At 51.6% G+C, this 25,367-nt stretch overlaps 1 protein-coding gene across 3 annotated transcripts in view; it reads left to right on the forward strand.

Annotated features, from left to right (window-relative positions):
• The first annotated feature begins 13,561 nt into the window (after positions 1 to 13,561).
• The window catches only part of LOC141074359 (adhesion G-protein coupled receptor F3-like), a 33,313-nt gene continuing 21,507 nt past the window's right edge, over positions 13,562 to 25,367 (forward strand). Inside the window, exons 1-8 of one of the 3 annotated variants that reach the window (XM_073562006.1) lie at positions 13,562 to 13,614; positions 14,469 to 14,604; positions 18,386 to 18,446; positions 20,137 to 20,304; positions 20,390 to 20,557; positions 20,753 to 21,337; positions 24,684 to 24,745; positions 24,822 to 24,992. In XM_073562006.1, coding sequence (XP_073418107.1) covers positions 14,533 to 14,604; positions 18,386 to 18,446; positions 20,137 to 20,304; positions 20,390 to 20,557; positions 20,753 to 21,337; positions 24,684 to 24,745; positions 24,822 to 24,992 — 1,287 coding nt within the window. In that variant the 5' untranslated portion in view covers positions 13,562 to 13,614; positions 14,469 to 14,532. Of the gene's footprint in view, positions 13,615 to 14,433; positions 14,605 to 18,385; positions 18,447 to 20,136; positions 20,305 to 20,389; positions 20,558 to 20,752; positions 21,338 to 24,683; positions 24,746 to 24,821; positions 24,993 to 25,367 lie in introns of those variants that run through there. The other 2 variants (XM_073562005.1, XM_073562007.1) reach the window with 2 other exon arrangements.

The raw sequence follows: 25,367 nt of genomic DNA on the forward strand, positions 1-25,367 counted from the left end.
AGATGTGTGCAGCTCACAGAGCATTCTCTAAACTGATACACTGTAACAGACCAGCAGAGAGATGTGTGCAGCTCACAGAGCATTCTCTACACTGATACATTGTAACAGACCAGCAGAGAGATGTGTGCAGCTCACAGAGCATTGTCTACACTGATACACTGTAACAGACCAGCAGATAGATGTCTGCAGCTCACAGAGCATTGTCTACACTGATACACTGTAACAGACCAGCAGAGAGATGTGTACAGCTCACAGAGCATTGTCTACACTGATACACTGTAACAGACCAGCAGAGAGATGTGTGCAGCTCACAGAGCATTGTCTACACTGATACACCGTAACAGATCAGGAGAGAGATGTGTACAGCTCACAGACCATTGTCTACACTGATACAATGTAACAGACCAGCAGAGAGATGTCTGCAGCTCACAGAGCATTGTCTGCACTGATACACTGTAACAGACCAGCAGAGAGATGTGTGCAGCTCACAGAGCATTGTCTACACTGATACAATGTAACAGACCAGCAGAGAGATGTCTGCAGCTCGCAGAGCATTGTCTGCACTGATACACTGTAACAGACCAGAAGAGAGATGCGTGCAGCTCACAGAGCACTGATACATTGTAACAGACCAGCAGAGAGATGTGTGCAGCTCACAGAGCATTGTCTACACTGATACATTGTAACAGACCAGAAGAGAGATGCGTGCAGCTCACAGAGCATTGTCTACACTGATACATGGTAAAGGACCAGAAGAGAGATGTGTGCAGCTCACAGACCATTGGCTACACTGATACATTGTAACAGACCAGAAGAGAGATGTGTGCAGCTCACAGAGCATTGTCTGCACTTGATACAATTGTAACAGACCAGCAGAGAGATGTGTGCAGCTCACAGAGCATTGTCTACACTGATACATTGTAACAGACCAGCAGAGAGATGTGTGCAGCTCACAGAGCATTGTGTTGTGAGTTCATTCTCTGGTTCACCAGTTGTGAGCTCTCCTTCCAGACTCCCTCTGGTGGTAACAGGAGGTAGTGAGGTTGATTTGATCGGTGGAGATCTGCCACCTGAGAATGAGGATGACGATTGGATCTCAGGAGTCTCAGATTGGATTTAAGACAGCCGACGCCCTATTCAGTTGCTGGTGATTCCTTCTGGCTTGTCAGCTCTTGGTTTTCAGCTCTGTTCCAGTCATCTAAAGCTAAGTTTTTCTGCTAATGTTCACACTTGATTTTGTTGGTCTATTCAGTTTCTTGTGTGGTCAGCCAGCCCCGGCTGTTTGCCAATTAGCTTTTTGTCCCTTAGTAGTTTGGTCTCTTTTTGCTCTGTCTCAGAATATTTCAGAGTGCTGATATAGTGGGAGAAGTCTAGTGACTTCAGGGTTAATTTTGCTATCAGAAGTGTTGGACATTATTTTTGTAGGGTTTTTGCAGGTTGCAGACAGTGTCTTCTCTTTCCTTTCCTGTCTAGTTAGTTTGGGCCCCATCGTTTGCTCAGCCTATTTTCCTGCCTGTGTTTGTGCCTTCATCTTGTTTCACCGTCAATACATGTGTGGGGGCTATCTATTCCTTTGGGGTCTGCTCTGGGACAGTTAATTTCCCCTTTTCATGCTTCAAGCTTATTTAGTCCTCAGGCTGTGATGAAGCGTCTAGGATCATCGTAGGCACGCTCCACGGCTGCTGCTAGTTGTGTAGTAAGATCAGGGATCTGCAATCTGCATAGTTATCAACCTCTCTGGTTTTCTGTGACTTAGCTTGTTTTGCTTTTTTCTCCTCAGTGACCCATTCATAACAGAATCACTAGCCATACCGCAGATTCTAGGGTACTCAAAAGCAGGAAAAAGTTGTTAAAAAAAAAAAAGTGTCAGATTTTTTTTTTTTAAATATATTTTTTCCTCTTTTTTCTCTGGGGCCGTAGGATTTTTTTTTTTTTCCTAATGGAGATTAAGCAATTGTCTGATCATGTGGAGCAACTTGCTGCTGAAGTGCAGGGAATTTCCACCTACCTCATTCAGTCACATGCTGCTGAACCCAAGATCCCTACTCCTGATGTGTTTTCTGGGGATCGGTCTAAATTTGTGAATTTTAACAATAATAGTAAATTATTTCTTGCCTTGAAGCCTAACTCATCGGGGAGCTCTGTGCAGCAGGTTAAAATTGTCATCTCTTTGCTGCGTGGCGATCCCCAGGATTGGGCTTTTTCTCTGACACCTGAAAATCCTATTCTGACTAATGTGGATGCATTAAGCCTTGGGGTTGTTGTATGATGAGCCTAATGCTGTTGATCAAGCTGAGAGAACCCTGTTGGCATTAAACCAGAGTCAGGATTCTGCAGTTATACTGTCAAAAATTCCAAAAGTGGGCGGTCCTTACTACATGGAATGATAGTGCATTGGCAGCTCTCTTTCGGAAGGGTTTATCAGAGACCGTAAAAGATTTTATGGTGGGATTTCCTGTTCCCTCTGGTCTGGATGATTCTATGTCATTAGCCATTCAAGTTGATCGACATTTACGTGAACGTAAAACTACACGGGAGGCGCTGCCACCTTTTGAACAAGCGTCTGAACCTAAGCAATGTGATGGGGTTTTGTCTAGGGCGCAATGTCGGGAGTTTAGAAGGCGTAATAAGCTGTGTTTTTTCTGTGGAGACATCTCTCATACTATTTCTGTCTGCCCTAAACGAGAGAAATGATTTGCACACACATTTGCTGTGGGCAGTATACAACCTAAGTTCCTTTTGGCAATTACTCTGATCTGCTCCTTGTCCACATTTTCCACTAAGGCTTTTGTGGATTCAGGAGCAGCGTTGAATCTGATGGATTTGGACTTTGCTAAACGTTGTGGTTTGTCCATGACGCCTCTGCAGACGCCTATCCCTTTGAGGGGTATTGATGCCACTCCGTTGGCGGAGAATAAACCTCAGTTTTTGACCCAGGTGATAATGCGAGTTGCCCCAGACCACCAAGAAAATTGTAAATTTTTGGTGCTGCATAATTTGCATGATACTATTGTTCTGGGTTTTCCCTGGTTGCAAACTCATAACCCAGTTTTGGATTAGAAATCTGGGTCTGTGGTGAGTTGGGGTTGTCAGTGTGTTCTTAGGGACGCTCCTGTTTTCTCCACCTCTCTTCAGTCTCATGATATTCCTGATTATGTGGCCGATTTTTCTGATGTATTTATTGAGAGTAAGTCTGCGTCTTTGCCTCCTCATAGGAGTTATGACTGTGCAATTGAGTTGATGCCTGGGTGTAAATTTCCCAAGGGTCGGCTTTTCAACTTATCAGTACCCGAACATGATGCTATGCGATCCTATATTAAGGAGTCATTGGAGAAGGGTCATATTAGACCATCCTCGTCACCTTTAGGTGCTGTTTTTTTTGTGGCCAAGAAAGTTGGTTCATTAAGATCGTGTATTGATTATCGTTCCCTTAACAAGATGACGGTTAAATATCAGTACCCGTCTAATTTATTCTCCAGAGTTAAGAGTGCCTGCTGGTTTACTAAGCTTGACCTCAGGGGGGGCGTATAATTTTATTCGCATCAAGCACGGGGATGAATGGAAGACGGGGTTTAATACTCCGGAGGGACATTTTGAGTACCTGGTTGTCACGGGGTCCTTCTCTGGTATCACACAATCAACAGAGCAAGCGAAGAGTGAACAATTCCAAGACCTTTATTCAGGCAAAAATACGAAAAGGTCCATATTCAGTCCACCACACAAAGGATAAGATAGTCCAGAATAAGAATGCAGTCCAGTAACAGGATAAAATGTCCAGGGAAACGAGATTCCAAAACTCTAGCACCAGAGGATAAAATGGGTCCTTCTCTCTGAAATGCAGTCCTTACACGATCCTGTCCACACCGGAACTGACTTGCCCAGCTCCTGGTCTCTCTCCACCCCCTTCCTTGTCCACGGAAAGTCAAACAAGTTGGGGCGGTTTCCAGGCCCCCCAGAGGAGAACAAAGGGCCTTAGGGATTAATGCACTACAGGGGGGTCATCAAGAGACAGATACAGTGAGGCTGTAGACTTACAATGTAATAAGAAAAACACTGTGAAAATAACTGAAATAGAAAAATAGGAATATACAAAAAATGACATCCACATAGCATATCGCACCATCACAACCTCTCCCCCCCACCATAATAAGTGAGCACGCCATGAGGTCTACACAGACCTCTGGCCTGCTCACTTTAGTCCACATTGCTCAGTTATTTATAGATGATTGTACCGTGGCAGGGGTAGGTCGGCCTGGGGAGCCTATGGTTCTTCTTGTCGAGACAGTCCATCGGCGTTCTGGTGTTGGCTTCCTCGCTTGTATTGGATGGAGAAGCTGTAGGGTTGTAAGGACAAGCTCTACCGCAGCAAGCTTCCATTGTCCCCTGATACGCGATCCAGCCAAGTGAGGGGGTTGTGGTCTGTAACGATTGTAAAGTCTCTGCCATACAAGTAGGGCTGAAAGGCACTCCTTTTCAATAGTGGCATAGGCAACTTCCCGATCCAGTAGTTTCCGACTGGCAAAAGCAACAGGATGTTCCTCTCCGGCGGCGTTCACTTGGCTAAGTACTGCCCCAATCCCAAAGGTGGATGCATCTGTCTGCACGAGGAACAGTGGCGGATTATAATGAGGTCAATTTGGGCAGTTGCCCCGGGCCCAGTGGGGTTAAGGGGCCCACAGCCCAGGCCAGTAAATTGCCCCATTATAATCCGCCACCGCGCAGGGCCGGATTATAGGCAGGGCAGGCGGGGCTTCAGCCCCGGGGCCCCCACCACAAGAGCTTCTAAGGGGGCCCCCACCACATTCCTGCTGGCTGCTGCAATGGCACTCCATCTTCTCCCCACCTAAAAGTGAGTGACCGTGGGGGCGGCATTATGTGCTCTGCTACCAGCAGCATCTACAAGTAGCGTGAACGCTGATACTGCTGGTAGCATGCAAAGGCTTGTGATGAGATCACAGGAGGGAAGGTGTCAGGGCCCCGATCATGTGACCCCTGACTCCTCCCCTCCTGTGACCTCATCACAGGTCCTGTGCACACAGCACTGAGAGCAGCCATGTATGTGCAGTGCGGCTCTGCGGGTGGAGGTCGGTGCTGGAGGCTCCATTATTCTCTATGTGGAGTGTCGCTCTGCGGGTGGAGGTCGGTGCTGGAGGCTCCATTATTCTCTATGTGGAGTGTGGCTCTGCGGGTGGAGGTCGGTGCTGGAGGCTCCATTATTCTCTATGTGGAGTGTGGCTCTGCGGGTGGAGGTTGGTGCCGGAGGCTCCATTATTCTCTATGTGGAGTGCGGCTCTGCGGGTGGAGGTCAGTGCTGGAGGCCCCATTATTCTCTATGTGGAGTGGGGCTCTGCGGGTGGAGGTCGGTGCTGGAGGCTCCATTATTCTCTATGTGGAGTGGGGCTCTGCGGGTGGAGGTCGGTGCTGGAGGCCCCATTATTCTCTATGTGGAGTGTGGCTCTGCGGGTGGAGGTCGGTGCTGGAGGCCCCATTATTCTCTATGTGGAGTGTGGCTCTGCGGGTGGAGGTCGGTGCTGGAGGCTCCATTATTCTCTATGTGGAGTGCGGCTCTGCGGGTGGAGGTCGGTGCTGGAGGCCCCATTATTCTCTATGTGGAGTGCGGCTCTGCGGGTGGAGGTCGGTGCTGGAGGCTCCATTATTCTCTATGTGGAGTGTGGCTCTGCGGGTGGAGGTCAGTGCTGGAGGCTCCATTATTCTCTATGTGGAGTGTGGCTCTGCGGGTGGAGGTCGGTGCTGGAGGCCCCATTATTCTCTATGTGGAGTGCGGCTCTGCGGGTGGAGGTCGGTGCTGGAGGCCCCATTATTCTCTATGTGGAGTGGGGCTCTGCGGGTGGAGGTCGGTGCTGGAGGCTCCATTATTCTCTATGTGGAGTGGGGCTCTGCGGGTGGAGGTCGGTGCTGGAGGCTCCATTATTCTCTATGTGGAGTGGGGCTCTGCGGGTGGAGGTCGGTGCTGGAGGCCCCATTATTCTCTATGTGGAGTGTGGCTCTGCGGGTGGAGGTCGGTGCTGGAGGCCCCATTATTCTCTATGTGGAGTGTGGCTCTGCGGGTGGAGGTCGGTGCTGGAGGCTCCATTATTCTCTATGTGGAGTGCGGCTCTGCGGGTGGAGGTCGGTGCTGGAGGCCCCATTATTCTCTATGTGGAGTGCGGCTCTGCGGGTGGAGGTCGGTGCTGGAGGCTCCATTATTCTCTATGTGGAGTGTGGCTCTGCGGGTGGAGGTCAGTGCTGGAGGCTCCATTATTCTCTATGTGGAGTGTGGCTCTGCGGGTGGAGGTCGGTGCTGGAGGCCCCATTATTCTCTATGTGGAGTGCGGCTCTGCGGGTGGAGGTCGGTGCTGGAGGCTCCATTATTCTCTATGTGGAGTGCGGCTCTGCGGGTGGAGGTCGGTGCTGGAGGCCCCATTATTCTCTATGTGGAGTGCGGCTCTGCGGGTGGAGGTCGGTGCTGGAGGCTCCATTATTCTCTATGTGGAGTGCGGGTGGAGGTCGGTGCTGGAGGCTCCATTATTCTCTATGTGGAGTGTGGCTCTGCGGGTGGAGGTCGGTGCTGGAGGCCCCATTATTCTCTATGTGGAGTGTGGCTCTGCGGGTGGAGGTCGGTGCTGGAGGCTCCATTATTCTCTATGTGGAGTGTCGCTCTGCGGGTGGAGGTCGGTGCTGGAGGCTCCATTATTCTCTATGTGGAGTGTGGCTCTGCGGGTGGAGGTCGGTGCTGGAGGCTCCATTATTCTCTATGTGGAGTGTGGCTCTGCGGGTGGAGGTTGGTGCCGGAGGCTCCATTATTCTCTATGTGGAGTGCGGCTCTGCGGGTGGAGGTCAGTGCTGGAGGCCCCATTATTCTCTATGTGGAGTGGGGCTCTGCGGGTGGAGGTCGGTGCTGGAGGCTCCATTATTCTCTATGTGGAGTGGGGCTCTGCGGGTGGAGGTCGGTGCTGGAGGCTCCATTATTCTCTATGTGGAGTGGGGCTCTGCGGGTGGAGGTCGGTGCTGGAGGCCCCATTATTCTCTATGTGGAGTGTGGCTCTGCGGGTGGAGGTCGGTGCTGGAGGCCCCATTATTCTCTATGTGGAGTGTGGCTCTGCGGGTGGAGGTCGGTGCTGGAGGCTCCATTATTCTCTATGTGGAGTGCGGCTCTGCGGGTGGAGGTCGGTGCTGGAGGCCCCATTATTCTCTATGTGGAGTGCGGCTCTGCGGGTGGAGGTCGGTGCTGGAGGCTCCATTATTCTCTATGTGGAGTGTGGCTCTGCGGGTGGAGGTCAGTGCTGGAGGCTCCATTATTCTCTATGTGGAGTGTGGCTCTGCGGGTGGAGGTCGGTGCTGTAGGCCCCATTATTCTCTATGTGGAGTGCGGCTCTGCGGGTGGAGGTCGGTGCTGGAGGCTCCATTATTCTCTATGTGGAGTGCGGCTCTGCGGGTGGAGGTCGGTGCTGGAGGCCCCATTATTCTCTATGTGGAGTGCGGCTCTGCGGGTGGAGGTCGGTGCTGGAGGCTCCATTATTCTCTATGTGGAGTGCGGGTGGAGGTCGGTGCTGGAGGCTCCATTATTCTCTATGTGGAGTGTGGCTCTGCGGGTGGAGGTCGGTGCTGGAGGCCCCATTATTCTCTATGTGGAGTGTGGCTCTGCGGGTGGAGGTCGGTGCTGGAGGCCCCATTATTCTCTATGTGGAGTGCGGCTCTGCGGGTGGAGGTCGGTGCTGGAGGCTCCATTATTCTCTATGTGGAGTGTGGCTCTGCGGGTGGAGGTCGGTGCTGGAGGCTCCATTATCCTCTATGTAGAGTGTGGCTCTGCGGGTGGAGGTCGGTGCTGGAGGCCCCATTATTCTCTATGTGGAGTGCGGCTCTGCGGGTGGAGGTCGGTGCTGGAGGCTCCATTATTCTCTATGTGGAGTGCGGCTCTGCGGGTGGAGGTCAGTGCTGGAGGCTCCATTATTCTCTATGTGGAGTGCGGCTCTGCGGGTGGAGGTCGGTGCTGGAGGCCCCATTATTCTCTATGTGGAGTGCGGCTCTGCGGGTGGAGGTCGGTGCTGGAGGCTCCATTATTCTCTATGTGGAGTGCGGCTCTGCGGGTGGAGGTCGGTGCTGGAGGCTCCATTATTCTCTATGTGTAGTGTGGCTCTGCGGGTGGAGGTCGGTGCTGGAGGCTCCATTATTCTCTATGTGGAGTGTGGCTCTGCGGGTGGAGGTCGGTGCTGGAGGCTCCATTATTCTCTATGTGGAGTGTGGCTCTGCGGGTGGAGGTTGGTGCCGGAGGCTCCATTATTCTCTATGTGGAGTGCGGCTCTGCGGGTGGAGGTCAGTGCTGGAGGCCCCATTATTCTCTATGTGGAGTGGGGCTCTGCGGGTGGAGGTCGGTGCTGGAGGCTCCATTATTCTCTATGTGGAGTGGGGCTCTGCGGGTGGAGGTCGGTGCTGGAGGCTCCATTATTCTCTATGTGGAGTGGGGCTCTGCGGGTGGAGGTCGGTGCTGGAGGCTCCATTATTCTCTATGTGGAGTGTGGCTCTGCGGGTGGAGGTCGGTGCCGGAGGCTCCATTATTCTCTATGTGGAGTGCGGGTGGAGGTCGGTGCTGGAGGCTCCATTATTCTCTATGTGGAGTGCGGGTGGAGGTCAGTGCTGGAGGCTCCATTATTCTCTATGTGGAGTGGGGCTCTGCAGGTGGAGGTCGGTGCTGGAGGCTCCATTATTCTCTATGTGGAGTGCGGGTGGAGGTCGGTGCTGGAGGCTCCATTATTCTCTATGTGGAGTGCGGCTCTGCGGGTGGAGGTCGGTGCTGGAGGCCCCATTATTCTCTATGTGGAGTGTGGCTCTGCGGGTGGAGGTCGGTGCTGGAGGCTCCATTATTCTCTATGTGGAGTGTGGCTCTGCGGGTGGAGGTCGGTGCTGGAGGCTCCATTATTCTCTATGTGGAGTGTGGCTCTGCGGGTGGAGGTCGGTGCTGGAGGCTCCATTATTCTCTATGTGGAGTGCGGCTCTGCAGGTGGAGGTCGGTGCTGGAGGCTCCATTATTCTCTATGTGGAGTGCGGGTGGAGGTCGGTGCTGGAGGCTCCATTATTCTCTATGTGGAGTGTGGCTCTGCGGGTGGAGGTCGGTGCTGGAGGCCCCATTATTCTCTATGTGGAGTGTGGCTCTGCGGGTGGAGGCCGGTGCTGGAGGCTCCATTATTCTCTATGTGGAGTGCGGCTCTGCGGGTGGAGGTCGGTGCTGGAGGCTCCATTATTCTCTATGTGGAGTGTGGCTCTGCGGGTGGAGGTCGGTGCTGGAGGCTCCATTATTCTCTATGTGGAGTGTGGCTCTGCGGGTGGAGGTCGGTGCTGGAGGCTCCATTATTCTCTATGTGGAGTGTGGCTCTGCGGGTGGAGGTCGGTGCTGGAGGCCCCATTATTCTCTATGTGGAGTGCGGCTCTGCGGGTGGAGGTCGGTGCTGGAGGCTCCATTATTCTCTATGTGGAGTGTGGCTCTGCGGGTGGAGGTCGGTGCTGGAGGCCCCATTATTCTCTATGTGGAGTGTGGCTCTGCGGGTGGAGGTAGGTGCTGGAGGCTCCATTATTCTCTATGTGGAGTGTGGCTCTGCGGGTGGAGGTCGGTGCTGGAGGCCCCATTATTCTCTATGTGGAGTGCGGCTCTGCGGGTGGAGGTCGGTGCTGGAGGCCCCATTATTCTCTATGTGGAGTGTGGCTCTGCGGGTGGAGGTCGGTGCTGGAGGCCCCATTATTCTCTATGTAGAGTGTGGCTCTACGATTCGTGACCCCCGTCACGTGACGAGGGGGGCCCACAGAGTCTGAACTGCGCCGGGCTCTGGCTACCCTTAATCCACCCCTGACGAGGAACCTGCGCTTGTAATTTGGGGCAGCCAAGACAGGAGCAGTGACGAGGGCAGTCTTTAACACTGAAAAGGCATCCTCGCATGCCGTCGTCCACGTCACATTCCTAGGCATGTTCTTTCGGGTCAGGTCGGTTTGGGGCTTGGCCAAGGTGCTGAAGTTAGAAACAAATTTGCGATCGTAACCAGCAGTTCCTAAAAATGCAAGTACCTGCTTTTTAGTCTGGGGTCTACACCAGTTGCTAATGGCTTCCACCTTGGCAGGCTCAGGCCTTAGTGTCCCACCCCCTACTCTATGCCCAAGGTACTGCACCTCAGCCATCCCTATTTGGCACTTATCAGGGCGAATGGTCAGTCCTGCAGTAAGGATACAGTCCAGCACTATGCCCAAGTGTTTAAGATGTTCCTCCCAGGTTGTGCTAAAAATGACGATATCGTCTAAGTAAGCACAGGCAAAGTCCTGACATTGTTGTAACAGTCGATCCACCAGTCTCTGGAAAGTAGCGGGGGCAGTTTTCATCCCAAAGGGCATTCCCAGGAACTCATAAAGCCCAAATGGAGTAATGAAGGCTGAGCGCTCCCGAGCGTCCTCCGTTAGGGGTATCTGCCAGTACCCCTTGCTCAAGTCTAACGTGGTCACAAATTGGGCACTGGCCAGACGATCCAATAGCTCATCAATCCTGGGCATGGGATAAGCATCACTCTTGGTGGCATCATTTAGTCGTCTGTAATCAACGCAGAATCGTGTTGTACCATCCTTCTTGGGGACCAGGACGACAGGAGAGGCCCAAGAACTGTGAGATGGCTGAATAACTCCCAGCTGTTTCATCTCCTCCAGTTCATTCTTTATCATGCCTTGAACAGCCTCTGGAACCCGGTAGGCAGCCTGCTGGATGGGGCGTTGTCCGGGGGTTTCCACATGGTGGCTGGTGAGCGTAGTCTTCCCCGGCTTTGAGGAGAAAGCAGCAGCCCTCGGCCTTAGTACGGCGACAATATCGTCCTTTTGTATATCCGATAAATGGGATCCCAGGGGCACTTGTTCCAGTGATCTTCCCGCTTGGGCAACCTGGAGGAGATCTGGGAGATACTAGTCGGCGGCGGTATCACTAGGGGGGGTGGCAGACAGCTAGAACAGGCAGAGATCGGTCGTGGTAGTCTTTCAGCATGTTAATGTGGACGGTTTTCTGTCGTCGACCACTAGAGTCCAGGGCAATAACATAGTTAGTGTCATTAATTTTCTTGACAACCTGATAAGGGCCTTCCCACACTGCTTGAAGCTTGTTGGCAGGGGAAGCAGTAATCATGAGCACTTGCTGTCCTTCCATAAATTCCCGGTTCCTAGCATTACGGTCATACCAGGTTTTTTGTCTGGACTGGGCCATTCGCTGATGTTCTTTAGCGAAGGTAGCTAGCTGGGCGAGACGGTCTCTGAGCTCTAGAACATAGGGAACGATGGGCATTCCGGTATCTGAGATGTCTCCCTCCAAATGTTCTTTCAGAAGAGTGAGAGGCCCACGGACCTTCCGGCTAAACAGTAGTTCGAAGGGAGAGAACCCTGTGGACTCTTGGGGAACCTCCCGATAGGCGAAGAGGAGATGTGGCAGATACTTTTCCCAGTCTTTCTCAATGTCAACAAAATCCCTCACCATATTTTTTAGGGTTCCATTACAGCGTTCACATAGTCCGTTGGTCTGCGGGTGGTATGAGGTGGTGCGAATGGCTCGAACAGCACAGGTATGCCATAGGGACTGGACCAGATCTGACATGAACTGAGTGCCTGGATCCGACAATATTTCACTAGGAAACCCTACCCGGGTAAAGATGGTAACAAGGGCCTCGGCTACCTTTACTGCTGTAATACTGGACTGGGCCACAGCTTCAGGATACCTAGTGGCATAGTCCACCACGGTCAGGATATATTTTTTCCCTGACCTGCTGGGGTGGGCCAGAGGACCTATGATGTCAACAGCTACATGTTGGAATGGTTCCTCAATTATGGGCAGGGATTGCAGGGGTACCTTATGTCGAGCTCCTGGATGCCGCATTCGCTGGCACACATCGCAGGTGCGGCAATAATGGGCTACCGACTGCGAGACGCCCGGCCAGTAAAAACTTTGGGGGAGTCTCTTTTCAGTCCTTTTTCTCCCTTGATGCCCAGCCAAGGGGATGTCATGGGCCAGTTGAAGTAGCTGTGACCTGTACTTCTGAGGGACAATGAGTTGCCTGGTCGTTGCGTCAGGGTTGCCCTGGTCACTGCCCTTTGTTACATGATAATACAGTCCGTTTTCTCGAGTGAAGCCATCCCCATTATCTCCCATGTGCCCAGTTTCTGCCTTTCGCCTAAGGGCTGCTAAGGTAGTGTCACCCTCTATTTCTCTCCTAAACTCCTCTCTGTCCCAAGACTCTCACAATGTAGTAGCAGCGAAAGTATTGCTTACCGACTCTGATGCGGTTCGTGGTAGTTGCTCCCCGGTGGGGTCCGGATGACGTAGTGCTTGAAGGGCCTGTAGTCGGGTGACTGCTCCCACAAATTGGCACTGTAACTCCCCAATGTCGTTCCTAAGGAGGATATCTGCAGGAAGTCCTCCCATAACTCCAATCCAACACAGTTTTTCTCCACAACCATAATCCAAACGCACAGAAGCTCGCTGTATATATTTGCGGGCCGCCCGCCAGGACAATGGGAATTCCCGGACCCTGGTAAATTGCCTCGGGTCGAACCACACCGGGGTCAGCGATAGTCAGGAATGCCCCCGTGTCTCTAAATCCTGACACTTTGTATCCATCAATAAAGACATCCTGCAGGTGGCGTTGCCGTCGCTCTGAGTAGCTAAAGGACAGAGGCCGGAGTCCGTACACTCCAGGAGGGGTATCTATGGTGCCGTGGTCGGTGGTCCACTCTGGTGGGGGTGGTGGTAGCTCTTCCTCAGGTGTGGTGGAGTGTACTGGATGAGGTGGGGCTGCGTGGGGCTCCCTCCGAATCCTGGAGGGACAGCCAGACTGCAAATGTCCAGGTTGCCCACACCCATAACACCTCCTCTCTGTGATACCCCCAGGTCGTGGTCGGAACTGTTGGGGCCTAGGATTGTGAGGCGTGATTGTCATCGGCTTGTGACTAGGTGGAAGGGCAGATATAATTGGAGGGGGACGGGGCGCGGGAGCAGGCCGTGGTTCATTGTCCAGAAGCCTCCTCCATTGCGGCCGGATAGTAAGGGCTCCATCGGCCAGGGCTGCAGCTCTATCCACGGTACACGGCATGCGCTCCCGGACCCATTCCCGTACCTCTGCAGGGCACTTGGCAAGAAATTGTTCTTTAAGGAACGCCTGTATAACATCTTCCACAGTAAAGGCGTTTTCTGCTTCCAGCCATCTCCGACATGCCTCGGACATCTTATGTGCATACATCCTAAACAATCCCCCGTGCAGTGGCGTATCCAGGGGGGGCAGCCGGGGCAGTTGCCCCGGGCGCAGGCAGCAGGGGGGCGCAGTCGGGCTACCCGGCAGCCTTGCAGCGGTCGGCAGAGTCTCCCCCCGGCGGCTGCGTTCTGCCGCCCACTGTCCTGTGTGTCGGCTGTTCTCTGTGTCAGCTGTCAAGCTGACAGCCGACGCAGAGGAGGCCGCGCCGACTCCCAGGCAGCAATTGTACTGGCGTCTATACAGACGCCAGTACAATTGAAGCTCTGACCGCCGTCAGAGCGACGTCAGCAGAGTGATCAGGTCATGTGATCACGCTGCTGACGTCACTCCCCGGCGCCCAGAGCGAACGCTGGTGGTAAGTGTGCTCCTCTGTGGAGCTGAAGAACCACCGAAGATAGGAGATGGGGGTTAATGTGGGGATGGGGCCAGGGGGTTAATGAGTGGAGATGGTGGTTAAAGTGGGGATGGGGGTTAATGTATGGGGGTTAATGAGTGGAGATGGGGGTTAATGTGGGGATGGGGGTTAATGTATGGGGGTTAATGAGTGGATATGGGGGTTAATGGATGGGGGTTAATGAGTGGAGATGGGGGTTAATGGGTGGAGATGGGGGTTAATGTGGGGATGGGGGTTAATGTATGGGGGTTAATGTGTGGAGATGGGGGTTAATGTGTGGAGATGGGATTGATGTGGTGATGGGGGTTAATGATTGGGGGGTTAATGAGTGGAGATGGGGTTAATGAGTGTGGGAGTTAATTAGTGGAGATGGGGGTTGGATGGGGGTTACTGAGTGGGGGGATTAATGAGTGGAGATGGGGGTTAATGTGTGGAGGGGTTAATGAGTGGGGATGGGGGTTAATGTGTGGGGGGATTTGGAGTGGGGGTACATAATGTGTGGGGGGATTGGGGATGGGGGGGGATTTGGAGTGGGGATGGTATTTAATGTGTGTGGGGAGATTTGAGGACACAAAATGAAGCGTATGTATGAGGAAACAGTATGGGGGATGGGTGCAGACAGTAAGGGGTGCGAACGGGTGAATGTGTGTGGACACAGTATGGGGAGTCGGGGATATGTGTGAGCAGACAGTATAGAGAGTGAGGGGGTAAATATATGAGGAGACAGTATGAGGAGGGAGGGGAATAGCGTGAGGCGACAGTATATTGCAGATATTTGTATTTAGGGGCATTATAATGACACTTCTATCTTTAAGGGCATCGTGTGAAGATTTGCTGCAGAAGACCGGAGAAGACGGAAGTCTGCAGAGACGGCTGTGGATGAGAAAACTCATCATGGGGTCAGGACAAGAAGAAGAAAAGAACGACTGCAGAGACGACGTCATCTATAAGGTACCTGAATGTATATATTATTTGTGCTACTGACTAATTCTCATGTTTTTATTTGTTAGGAGCATTAAAGGTGTTGTCCAGGTCTGTGCTGAGTCTGCTGTCTTTCTATGTGACTGCAGACTTCTGAATTCTCACAGTGCTCACTGAACGCTGTCAGGATTCTCTCGTGCCGGTAATTTACATACATGCGGTCACATGCTGACTAGACATGTGTGGCCTCACTCAATGAAAATGAACGGAGCGAGGCCGGGCACGTCTAGTCGGAATGTGGCCAGAAGTATATAAATCACATACTTGTGCTGACATGACTGTATATCGGCAAGGGAGAATCCTAAAAGTGTGCAGTGCATTCATTGTGAGAATTCAGAAGCTGCAATGTCAGGATTCAGCTCTGCAGGTTCCAGTGTCATCACACAGACACTTCACTCATATGCGATTTTCATAGTTATGGTCCTGTGACAATGAGCTTCTCAGTTTTTTTACTGAACATTGAGAGCATTAGGGAGAGCAGCTCGTGGGTACATGGCTAAGTGTGCAAGTCGCATATGTACTTGGGGGGGGGGGGGGGCGCCGAACCAAATTCTTGCCCCGGGTACCAGGAAGCCTAGATACGTCTCTGCCCCCGTGGTGCATGGGAGGTCTCCGAACTTGGCCCTATATGAGTCCGGGGTGATAGCATGGTAATCCAGGATAGTCCGCTTTACAGTGTTATAATCCCGATTCCGCAGTGCATCAATGGTTCGGTAAGCCCCCGCCATGCTACCGTTCAGGAGCCCCACTAACAAACGCATCCAGCTAGAGTGGGGCACCTCCATCACAGCACACTGCTGCTCAAAGTCTTTGAAGAACCCCTCCACATCTCCAGAAGCCTCATCAAATGGCTTAAACTCTGTCCGGGTGATCCATACAGGCTCCCGGATTGTTGGGGTTACACTCCACATTGCGTTACTCCCTTTTTCAAGCTCCATTGCTTCCTGTCTCCGCTGTGCCCGGTGGGCAGCCTCCTCCTTGTACTCCTGAGAGACGCCGGGGCCCAGAACCGCCATCTCTTCTTCATACCACACCAACCACTGCCTTTTCTGGATGGGGATCCCTGTCTCCAGTGCTCGTCCTTCAGACATCTGGGAGGAGGTGGCCGGGCTAGTGCCCACCAGTAGATCGATGAAGGCCTCTTTAGTCAGTCCCTGGTAGTTCAGGCCCAGGTCTCTGGCTCTCTCCTGTAAACTAGATACAGTCCAATTTCTGTACTCGCTCTGTGGGTGGTTCTCCATTGGGTGACGCTCTGTTGATCCCACTGTTGGCACCAGTTGTCACAGGGTCCTTCTCCGGTATCACATAATCAACAGCGAGGGAAGTGTGAACAATCCCAAAACCTTTATTACAGGCAAAATTAGAAGGTCCATAAACAATCCACCACACTGAGGATGCAATAGTCCAGAACAAGAATGCAGTCCAGTAACAGGATAAAATGTCCTTGGAGATGAGAGTCCAAAACTCTAGCACCAGAGGATAAAATGGGTCCTTCTCTCTGGGGTGCAGTCTTCACGAAGCTCTTGACACAGGAACTGACTTGTCCACCTCCTCTCCTCCCCACCCCCATCCTTGTGTACAGTTTCTGTCCTTGCCAACCCCCTCCTTATGTCCAGGGGTAGTCAGACAGGTTGAGGAGACAAAGGAGCCTTGGGGATTAAGGAACTGCAGGGGGTCATCAAGAGACAGATACAGTCAGGCTATAGACATACAAGGCAACAAGAAAAACACTATGAAAATCAGTGAAATAGAAATATACACAAAATGATATATACATAACATATCACACCATCACATGGAGCCTTACTCTGCTGCTTGGTGCATTGCAGGAGAGAAAGCTAAGTTTTGTTTTTTAGTTTATTGAACCCCGAGGTGTCTATATTATCTTTCATTTGGTTTGTGGTACAGTTCACGGTTTTCCCTGTCTCACCTCCTGGGGCTAAACAGGAGATAGGGACAGGTCAGAGACTGGGGCCTCACTACCATTAAGTGTACCACCAAGTTAAGGAAAGTCAGGGCACCCGTTTAGCCTGAGGGGCAGTTCAGGGTCCCAGGTTCCTTGTCCCGTTTTCCCTCAACTGCCCCATGACAGGTATATTCTGGCATGAGGGGGTATGAAATGGCCTAGGCCATAATATACCCGGGGTATAATCAGCCTACCCTGGGGTATAGTCGGTACTCGGGGTATACTATGGCCTGCTACACCGGCTGCGGCTGGAGATCTGTGATTATGTGGAGATAATCCAGTGATATTCCCTGGTGATAGGAAGAAGGAATATATCGTATGAGGCCAAATCATAATCCGAAAAGACCAAAAACTCTAGATTGTTAAACAGAACTTTCCAGGAGGAATATTCACGCATTCCCCTACATCTCCCACTATATGTCCGGCTTTCCATATTTTCATTTGCAAATGTCTCCACAGAAGGACCGGCCAAGATTTGAATGGTTTAGGATTCCTGCACTGCATCCATCGTCCTGTATTATATGTCAATGTCTGTATGTAAAGAATACACCCGATCCTGCTCCGCGGGTAACTAGAGATACGGGTAATTAGGGGAGCAGGGTGCACGGGATACGGCACAGGCTCCAGGCCACAGATACAAGCAAAGGGCCGGAGTAGGGGAATGGATGATGATGAGGGTTATTTGTGTGGACAGGTGTAGTAGTCAATGCTTCCTCATACAGTGCCATGTGAGGAGCAGGGACAGTGCCAGGATCTGGCGGTACTCTGCCTGGGAGTCAACGAGGGGCATCCGCCTGCTGGACATGTTTGTGTGCGGGCTCAGGAGCTGCGCTCACTCCATACAACGCTGGGGCCAGCTGTGCTGGACATGTATGTGTGCAGGCTCAGGAGTTGCGCTCACTCCATACAACGCTGGGGCCAGCTGTGCTGGACATGTATGTGTGCGGGCTCAGGAGTTGCGCTCACTCCATACAACGCTGGGGCCAGCTGTGCTGGACATGTATGTGTGCGGGCTCAGGAGTTGCGCTCACTCCATACAACGCTGGGGCCAGCTGTGCTGGACATGTATGTGTGCGGGCTCAGGAGCTGCGCTCACTCCATACAACGCTGGGGCCAGCTGTGCTGTACATGTATGTGTGCGGGCTCAGGAGCTGCGCTCACTACATACAACGCTGGGGCCAGCTGTGCTGGACATGTATGTGTGCGGGCTCAGGAGCTGCACTCACTCCATACAAAGCTGGGGCCAGCTGTGCTGGACATGTATGTGTGCGGGCTCAGGAGTTGCGCTCACTCCATACAAAGCTGGGGCCAGCTGTGCTGGACATGTATGTGTGCGGGCTCAGGAGCTGCGCTCACTCCATACAAAGCTGGGGCTAGCTGTGCTGGACATGTATGTGTGCGGGCTCAGGAGCTGTGCTCACTCCATACAACGCTGGGGCCAGCTGTGCTGTACATGTATGTGTGCAGGCTCAGGAGCTGCACTCACTCCATACAATGCTGTACAGCCAGCACCTGAGTAACTGATGCGATCAGACCACTGACATTACTTCCTAAACAATGGAATAAAAAAGGATCAGAAAGTCATATAAACCAAAAAATGGTAATGATACAAAGTACGGCTCGTACCCGAAAAGAAGAAACCCCGATACAACTCCAAACAATAAAAAAGTTTTAGGTCTTCAAAGGCAAAAAAGGAAAAAGTGAAATAGGAGCCCACCGGGGCGTCTGTAGGAAATGGACTGGTGGCGACCTCCACGCTCATTCTGTCTTTCTTGGCTTTGGCAGGTGGGCTCTGATCCGTGGGAGAACATCCAGCAGAAGTTCGGAGGCCGCGGCCGGAGATCAGGTACTGAATATCTATATCCCCAGCGTAGACCCAGAGTTACATAAGATCCTGCACGTCTGTCCCCAGATAGAGCAGGAAGCGCAGCTCTGGGGCACAGACTGCTGCTCTAACAGGTGGTCACCTCTGAGCACTTGGAGTATGTAATAGAGATGGCGACCAGGGATCGTGTCCGTGTGGGGAAGGTGACTTAACGGACAGACTTGACTGGAAGTAAGAGGGGACGGTTTGTGCACTACAGACGAAGATTGGCAATGACAGAAAGGTAACAGCAGGGAGAGACAGAAAAGGGAGTGCAGTACCGAAATTTGACCACAAGATGGCAGGGGGGAGTGTAGTTCAGGACTTAACATCAGCTTAGGGCTATAGAAACTGCTTAGTCATGGGGGGCGGGGAGATAGGAACCCAGGAGGGGAATTCACAGTGAGAGAGGGGATAAATAGGACTGGTTGGGGTTCCAGAGAGGCTAGGCTAGTCGGGAACCGGCCTGGAAACGGAGAGCTGTAAAGGAACTGCGGTGCATGGCTAAGGTCGTCAGGAGGACGGCAAATAAACCCGGATCTGTTACAACTGAATTCTGCCTCCGTCTCGTCTTTGCATCGTCCGGTCGTGGTAAGCAGTGGACCACCCCCCAATCTGGCCCCCTACCACATCGCCGCAGTGTGTAATAGAGATGGCGACCGGGGATCGTGTCCCGGCAGTGTGTAATAGAGATGGCGACCGAGGATCGTGTCCCGGCAGTGTGTAATAGAGATGGCGACCGAGGATCGTGTCCCCGCAGTGTGTAATAGAGATGGCGACCGGGGATCGTGTCCCGGCAGTGTGTAATAGAGATGGCGACCGAGGATCGTGTCCCGGCAGTGTGTAATAGAGATGGCGACCGAGGATCGTGTCCCGGCAGTGTGTAATAGAGATGGCGACCGGGGATCGTGTCCCGGCAGTGTGTAATAGAGATGGCGACCGGGGATCGTGTCCCGGCAGTGTGTAATAGAGATGGCGACCGGGGATCGCGTCCCCGCAGTGTGTAATAGAGATGGCGACCGGGGATCGCGTCCCGGCAGTGTGTAATAGAGATGGCGACCGGGGATCGCGTCCCCACAGTGTGTAATAGAGATGGCGACCGGGGATCGCGTCCCCGCAGTGTGTAATAGAGATGGCGACCGGGGATCGTGTCCCCGCAGTGTGTAATAGAGATGGCAACCGGGGATCGTGTCCCCGCAGTGTGTAATAGAGATGGCGACCGGGGATCGTGTCCCCGCAGTGTGTAATAGAGATGGCGACCGGGGATCGTGTCCCCGCAGTGTGTAATAGAGATGGCGACCGGGGATCGTGTCCCCGCAGTGTGTAATAGAGATGGCGACCGGGGATCGTGTCCCCGCAGTGTGTAATAGAGATGGCTCGTGTCCCCAGTGACGGATGGTCTGGGAGCCCTGCGGATTAGGGAGCTCTCTGGTAACATGCCATTGGTGACTGGACCCCCATCACGCTACGTTCTCACTGGGGGCCACCGCTGCTATCAATCATACAGGGGGGAGATTTTATTTTTCTGTATACATGAATCCCTCTGCTGAGTCTGTATATGGGGTCCCATTAGTCGTCCCTATGGGGGGCTGCACGTGGACCCGAATTGAACTCGTTTTCCACTTTCTCGAGAAGCCCTTCTGATTTCTATGTGATTTTTCTCCATGTTTAGTTGTGTATCCGGCGCCATCTGTGTATTTTGGTCTTTGCACTTTTCCATTTACGTTTAATGGTGTGGTCTATAATCAATGCACCAGTGACGGGGGGATGCACTTTTACTGGTGCGGGCGCAGCGCCAACGTGGACATGGACGTCCTCTGGGGATTCTGCGCTGGACCAGGTACAGTCTCCTTCCATGTCCTATATTGCTGTATCATCTATCCTCCGCCGAGGCCGAATGTCAATGTGTCTCTGGTTTATTGTAGGCATCGTTGGGCTCACTGAGTGCAGTCCTGTGTACTCCTCTAATAAAAGCTACTCTCTCTGCCTTATCAATCCTAATGATGCCATAGGGACGCTGTTGGCGTCCATCTACTGCACGCCCTCCTGGACGTACTACAGCGGGTACACACAGGTGTACTGCAATGCTCCAAGTAAGTCCCAACCATTCGGGGTGGAGGGGCTGCAGTCACAGCCGGCACCGATGTCTCCATGGGTTCCAAGGTCTCTCCGCCGCATTAGAAGACCCCAGTATTATAAGGACACATGGGAGGTGGAGGGTCTGCAGATGTCAGTTACCCCACTATGCATGAAGATAAGAGGTATAATCCCAGGTTCTTTCTCCGCAGCCTCGGGGACATCAACCTCTGTGACTACAACTCCCACAGTGTCAAGTACAACTCCTAATACATCAACATCAGGGCGAGCCTCATCATCCACAACCAATGGCTCATCCACGACAACATCATTGACCACAACGCCATCATCCACAACGTTAACCACAACGCCATCATCCACAACGTTAACCACAACTCCAACATCCACAACGTTAACCACAACGCCATCATCCACAACGTTAACCACAACGCCATCATCCACAACTCCAACATCCACAACATTAACCACAACGCCGTTAACCACAACGCCATCAACCACAACGTTAACCACAACGCCATCATCCACAACGTTAACCACAACGCCATCATCCACAACGTTAACCACATCTTCAACATCCATAACGTTAACCACAACTCCAACATCCACAACATTAACCACAACGCCATCATCCACAACGTTAACTACAACGCCATCATCCACCAATAGTTCATCAGTGGCCATTAGTACCCTCGGAGGTACAACACTGGGAGGTACAACACCGGGAGAAACGTTGTCCTCGTCAGTCTTCACCTTGGACACCTCTACAACCAGTGACAGTGAGTAGATCAGTAGCCTCCCTCCTACCAGTTGGGCTTTTATTATGTCGGACGTGTTGCCCCTATGATTTTGCAATATTGTTTTGCACTGTATGCTTCTATATGCCATTGTATTTTATTGCCAGGCAATAGCACTGCCAGAAGAAGATGAAGACCTGTGAGATTTATGTACTTCCAGACCCTACATGGACTCACATTCAGTCCACTTGTCTAGGATTTAATTGTCTGTTCCAACCATTGTATCACTTACAGAGAGTCTGTGTCAGTTACAGAGGGCCAAGGTCAGTTACAGAGGGCTAGACTCAGATATAGAGGGCCAAGGTCAGTTACAGAGGGCTAGACTCAGATACAGAGGGTCAAGGTCAGATACAGAGGGTCAAGGTCAGATACAGAGGGTCAAGGTCAGATACAGAGGGTCAAGGTCAGATACAGAGGGTCAAGGTCAGATACAGAGGGTCAAGGTCAGATACAGAGGGTCAAGGTCAGTTACAGATGGTCAAGGTTGGTTACAGAGGGTCAAGGTCAGTTAAAAACAGAATTTCAGCAGGTCACGGGAAATAAATTAAAATATAACTTTTAATAATTACCTAAAACGTTATCAGCCAATGTGTACACAAGACAAACAGTAATTTTACAAAGTGCAAGTGCTCATGTTCAGCAGTGCTCCAATTAGAAGATTGGTTTGGTCTCACCAACACAGTTTCTCACTCCTCCTCTCCGTTGCAGATCGACCATTGAAAAGAAGAGGGGCGATATTTAGTCTTTCTGAGAAATGGGGATAGAAAAAAGGGGGAGGGTATGTTCCGATCCCTTGAATACTCCTTGTCGTAGCTACACTTTCATTATGGGTAACTGGTGAACAGGTTTATACTTGGGTACTACCCTTGTCAGGGCAGGAGTAATGCAGGGGCATGACAAGGAGTGTTAAAGAAACTGGAACATACCCGCCCCCTTTTTTCTATCCCCCATTACTCAGACTAAAAATCGCCCCTCTTCTTTTCAATTGTCGATCTGCAACGGAGAGAAGTGAGAAACTGTGTTGGTGAGACCAAACCAATCTTCTAATTTGAGCACTGCTGAACATGAGCACTTGCACTTTGTAAAATTACTGTTTGTCTGTCTTGAGTACACATTGGCTGATAACGTTTTAGCTATTTATTAAAAGTTATGTTTGACTTTAAATTTCAGCAGGTCAAGGGAAATAATCGTACCTCATTGGGAAGGTTTATTATGATCAGTTACATTTTCTGATTTTTTGCTGAATATCAGTTACAAACGGCCAAGGTCATTTACAGAGGGCCAAGGTCTGCTGAAGAAGGAGAGGGTCAATTACAGAGGGTCAGGGTTAGTTATGGAGGGTAAGGGTCAGTTACAGATGGTCTGTGTCAGTTACGGAGGGTCAGGATCAGTTACAGAGGGTCAGGATCAGTTACAGAGGGTCAGGATCAGTTACAAAGAGCTAGGGTCAGTTACAGAGGGTCAGGGTCAATTACAGAGGGTCAGGGTCAATTACAGAGGGTCAGGATCAGTTACAGAGGGTCAGGGTCAGTTACAGATGGTCTGTGTAAGTTACAGAGGGTCAGGATAAGTTACAGAGAGTGAGTGCCAGTTACAGAGGGTCAGGGTCAGTTACAGAGGGTCAGGGTCAGTTACAGATGGTCAGGATAAGTTACAGAGAGTGAGTGCCAGTTACAGAGGGTCAGAGTCAGTTACAGAGGGTAAGGGTCAGTTACAGATGGTCTGTGTCAGTTATGGAGGGTCAGGATCAGTTACAGAGGGTCAGGATCAGTTACAGAGGGTCAGGATCAGTTACAGAGGGTCAGGATCAGTTACAAAGAGCTAGGGTCAGTTACAGAGGGTCAGGGTCAGTTACAGAGGGTCAGGGTCAATTACAGAGGGTCAGGATCAGTTACAGAGGGTCAGGGTCAGTTACAGATGGTCTGTGTAAGTTACAGAGAGTGAGTGCCAGTTACAGAGGGTCAGGGTCAGTTACAGAGGGTCAGGGTCAGTTACAGAGGGTCAGGGTCAGTTACAGAGAGTGAGTGCCAGTTACAGAGGGTCAGGGTCAGTTACAGAGGGTCAGGGTCAGTTACAGATGGTCTGTGACAGTTACAGAGGGTCAGATACAGAGAGCTTGAGTCAGTTACAGAGGGTCAGGATCAGTTACAGAGGGTCAGGGTCAGTTACAGAGAGCTAGGATCAGTTACAGAGAGTGAGTGCCAGTTACAGAGGGTCAGGGTCAGTTACAGATGGTCTGTGTCAGTTACAGCGGGTCAGGATCAGTTACAGAGGGTCAGGATCAGTTACAGAGGGTCAGGGTCAGTTATAGAGAGCTAGGGTCAGTTACAGAGGGTCAGGGTCAGTTACAGAGGGTCAGGGTCAGTTACAGAGGGTCAGGGTCAATTACAGAAGGTCAGGATCAGTTACAGAGGGCCAGGGTCAGTTACAGAGGGTCAAAGTTAGTTACAGAGGGCCTGTGTCAGTTACAGAGGGTCAGGATCAGTTACAAAGGGTCAGGGTCAGTTACAGAGGGTAAGGGTCAGTTACAGAGGGTCAGGGTCAGTTGCAGAGATCTAGGGTCAGTTACAGAGGGTCAGGGTCAGTTACAGAGGGCCAGGGTCAGTTACAGAGGGCCAGGGTCAGTTACAGAGGGCCAGGGTCAGTTACAGAGGGTCAGTTACAGAGAGCCAGGGTCAGTTACAGATGGTCTATGTCAGTTACAGAAGGTTAGAGTCAGCTACAGAGGGTCAAAGTTAGTTACAGAGGGCCTGTGTCAATTACAGAGGGTCAGGATCAGTTACAGAGAGTGATTGCCAGTTACAGAGGGTCAGGGTCAGTTAGAGGGTCAGGATCGGTTACAGAGGGTCAGGGTAAGTTACAGAGAGCCAGGGTCAGTTACAGATGGTTTGTGTAAGTTACAGAGGGCCTGGGTCAGTTACAGAGGTCCTGGGTCAGTTACAGAGGGTCAGGATCAGTTACAGAGGGTCTGTGTAATGAGCAACAACCATGTTACTGGCTAGCAGATAAGTAGAGGAAACATTTTGACTTGTTTGCTGCCCCCAGTGAAAGATGGTCTCTGTGACTGTCCTGGGTGTAGGAGACCTGCCACCCATATAGGAGAAGAGAAAGAGACCACAATGACAGATTGTCTATCTCACCACACACTATAGAAGCACACTGATGTCCCATAGATGGTGCTCAGAGCAGACAAGTGCAGCTTTACGGGTGTCCTCCTTGGTTTGGCCAGAGGGGGTGATTTACAGATCTTTTCCATGACTTTGCAATCTTTAGGCTTTCCACCACTGATGCTGACCATGTGTTGTGCTCATATTCTGTCTTGAACCAGGATCTGATCCACCATCTACTACTGGGACCAGTGTGCAGGCACTGATGGAGCAGATCTCTCAGGTGGGTCTCTGTGTCCTTCCTCTGGGGACCGTGTTACATTGAGTACATCTAGTAATGTCTCAATCGGCATTTCCAGGGTCTCCTGAGCTCCGCGGGGGGCGGCGTCCTGCAGTCATTGGCCAGTTTCATCACAATCTCCTCCGCTGGGTTTCAGCAGAAAGATCTTCCATTAGTCCTCTATGTTCTAGGTAACATCACAAGATATGCTCAGCTACAAAGTCTGCGTATAGATGAGGACACGGTGAAAGTAAGCAAAATAATGGATGTCTTCTCCACTGCGTCATCTAATGTCATATATACTGCAAACAGATTTTTGGTTGCTCTGCACACTGCGGGCCGCAGAATGGATTAAATGGGTTGTCTAGGACTTTAACAATGATGGCCTGTTCTTTGGATAGGTCATTAATGTCTGATCGGTGGGGTACGACACTCTGCATCCCCACAAAACAGCTTTTCCCGGTGTCAGCCAGTAACAAGGACCGAATGGGAGTGAGTCTCAGCCCTGGCATTTGAAAGAACATAGGCTCATGTTGTTCCTGCCTCCGATACTCCGTCTCAACGGCACCCTGAGGACGCTGATACTGTTAACAGCATAGCAGATGATGAGTCCAATGACTGGACC

Source organism: Dendrobates tinctorius, unplaced genomic scaffold, assembly GCF_039654945.1.
Source record: "Dendrobates tinctorius isolate UK_male_01 unplaced genomic scaffold, ASM3965494v1 ptg000332l, whole genome shotgun sequence".
NCBI lineage: Eukaryota > Metazoa > Chordata > Amphibia > Anura > Dendrobatidae > Dendrobates > Dendrobates tinctorius.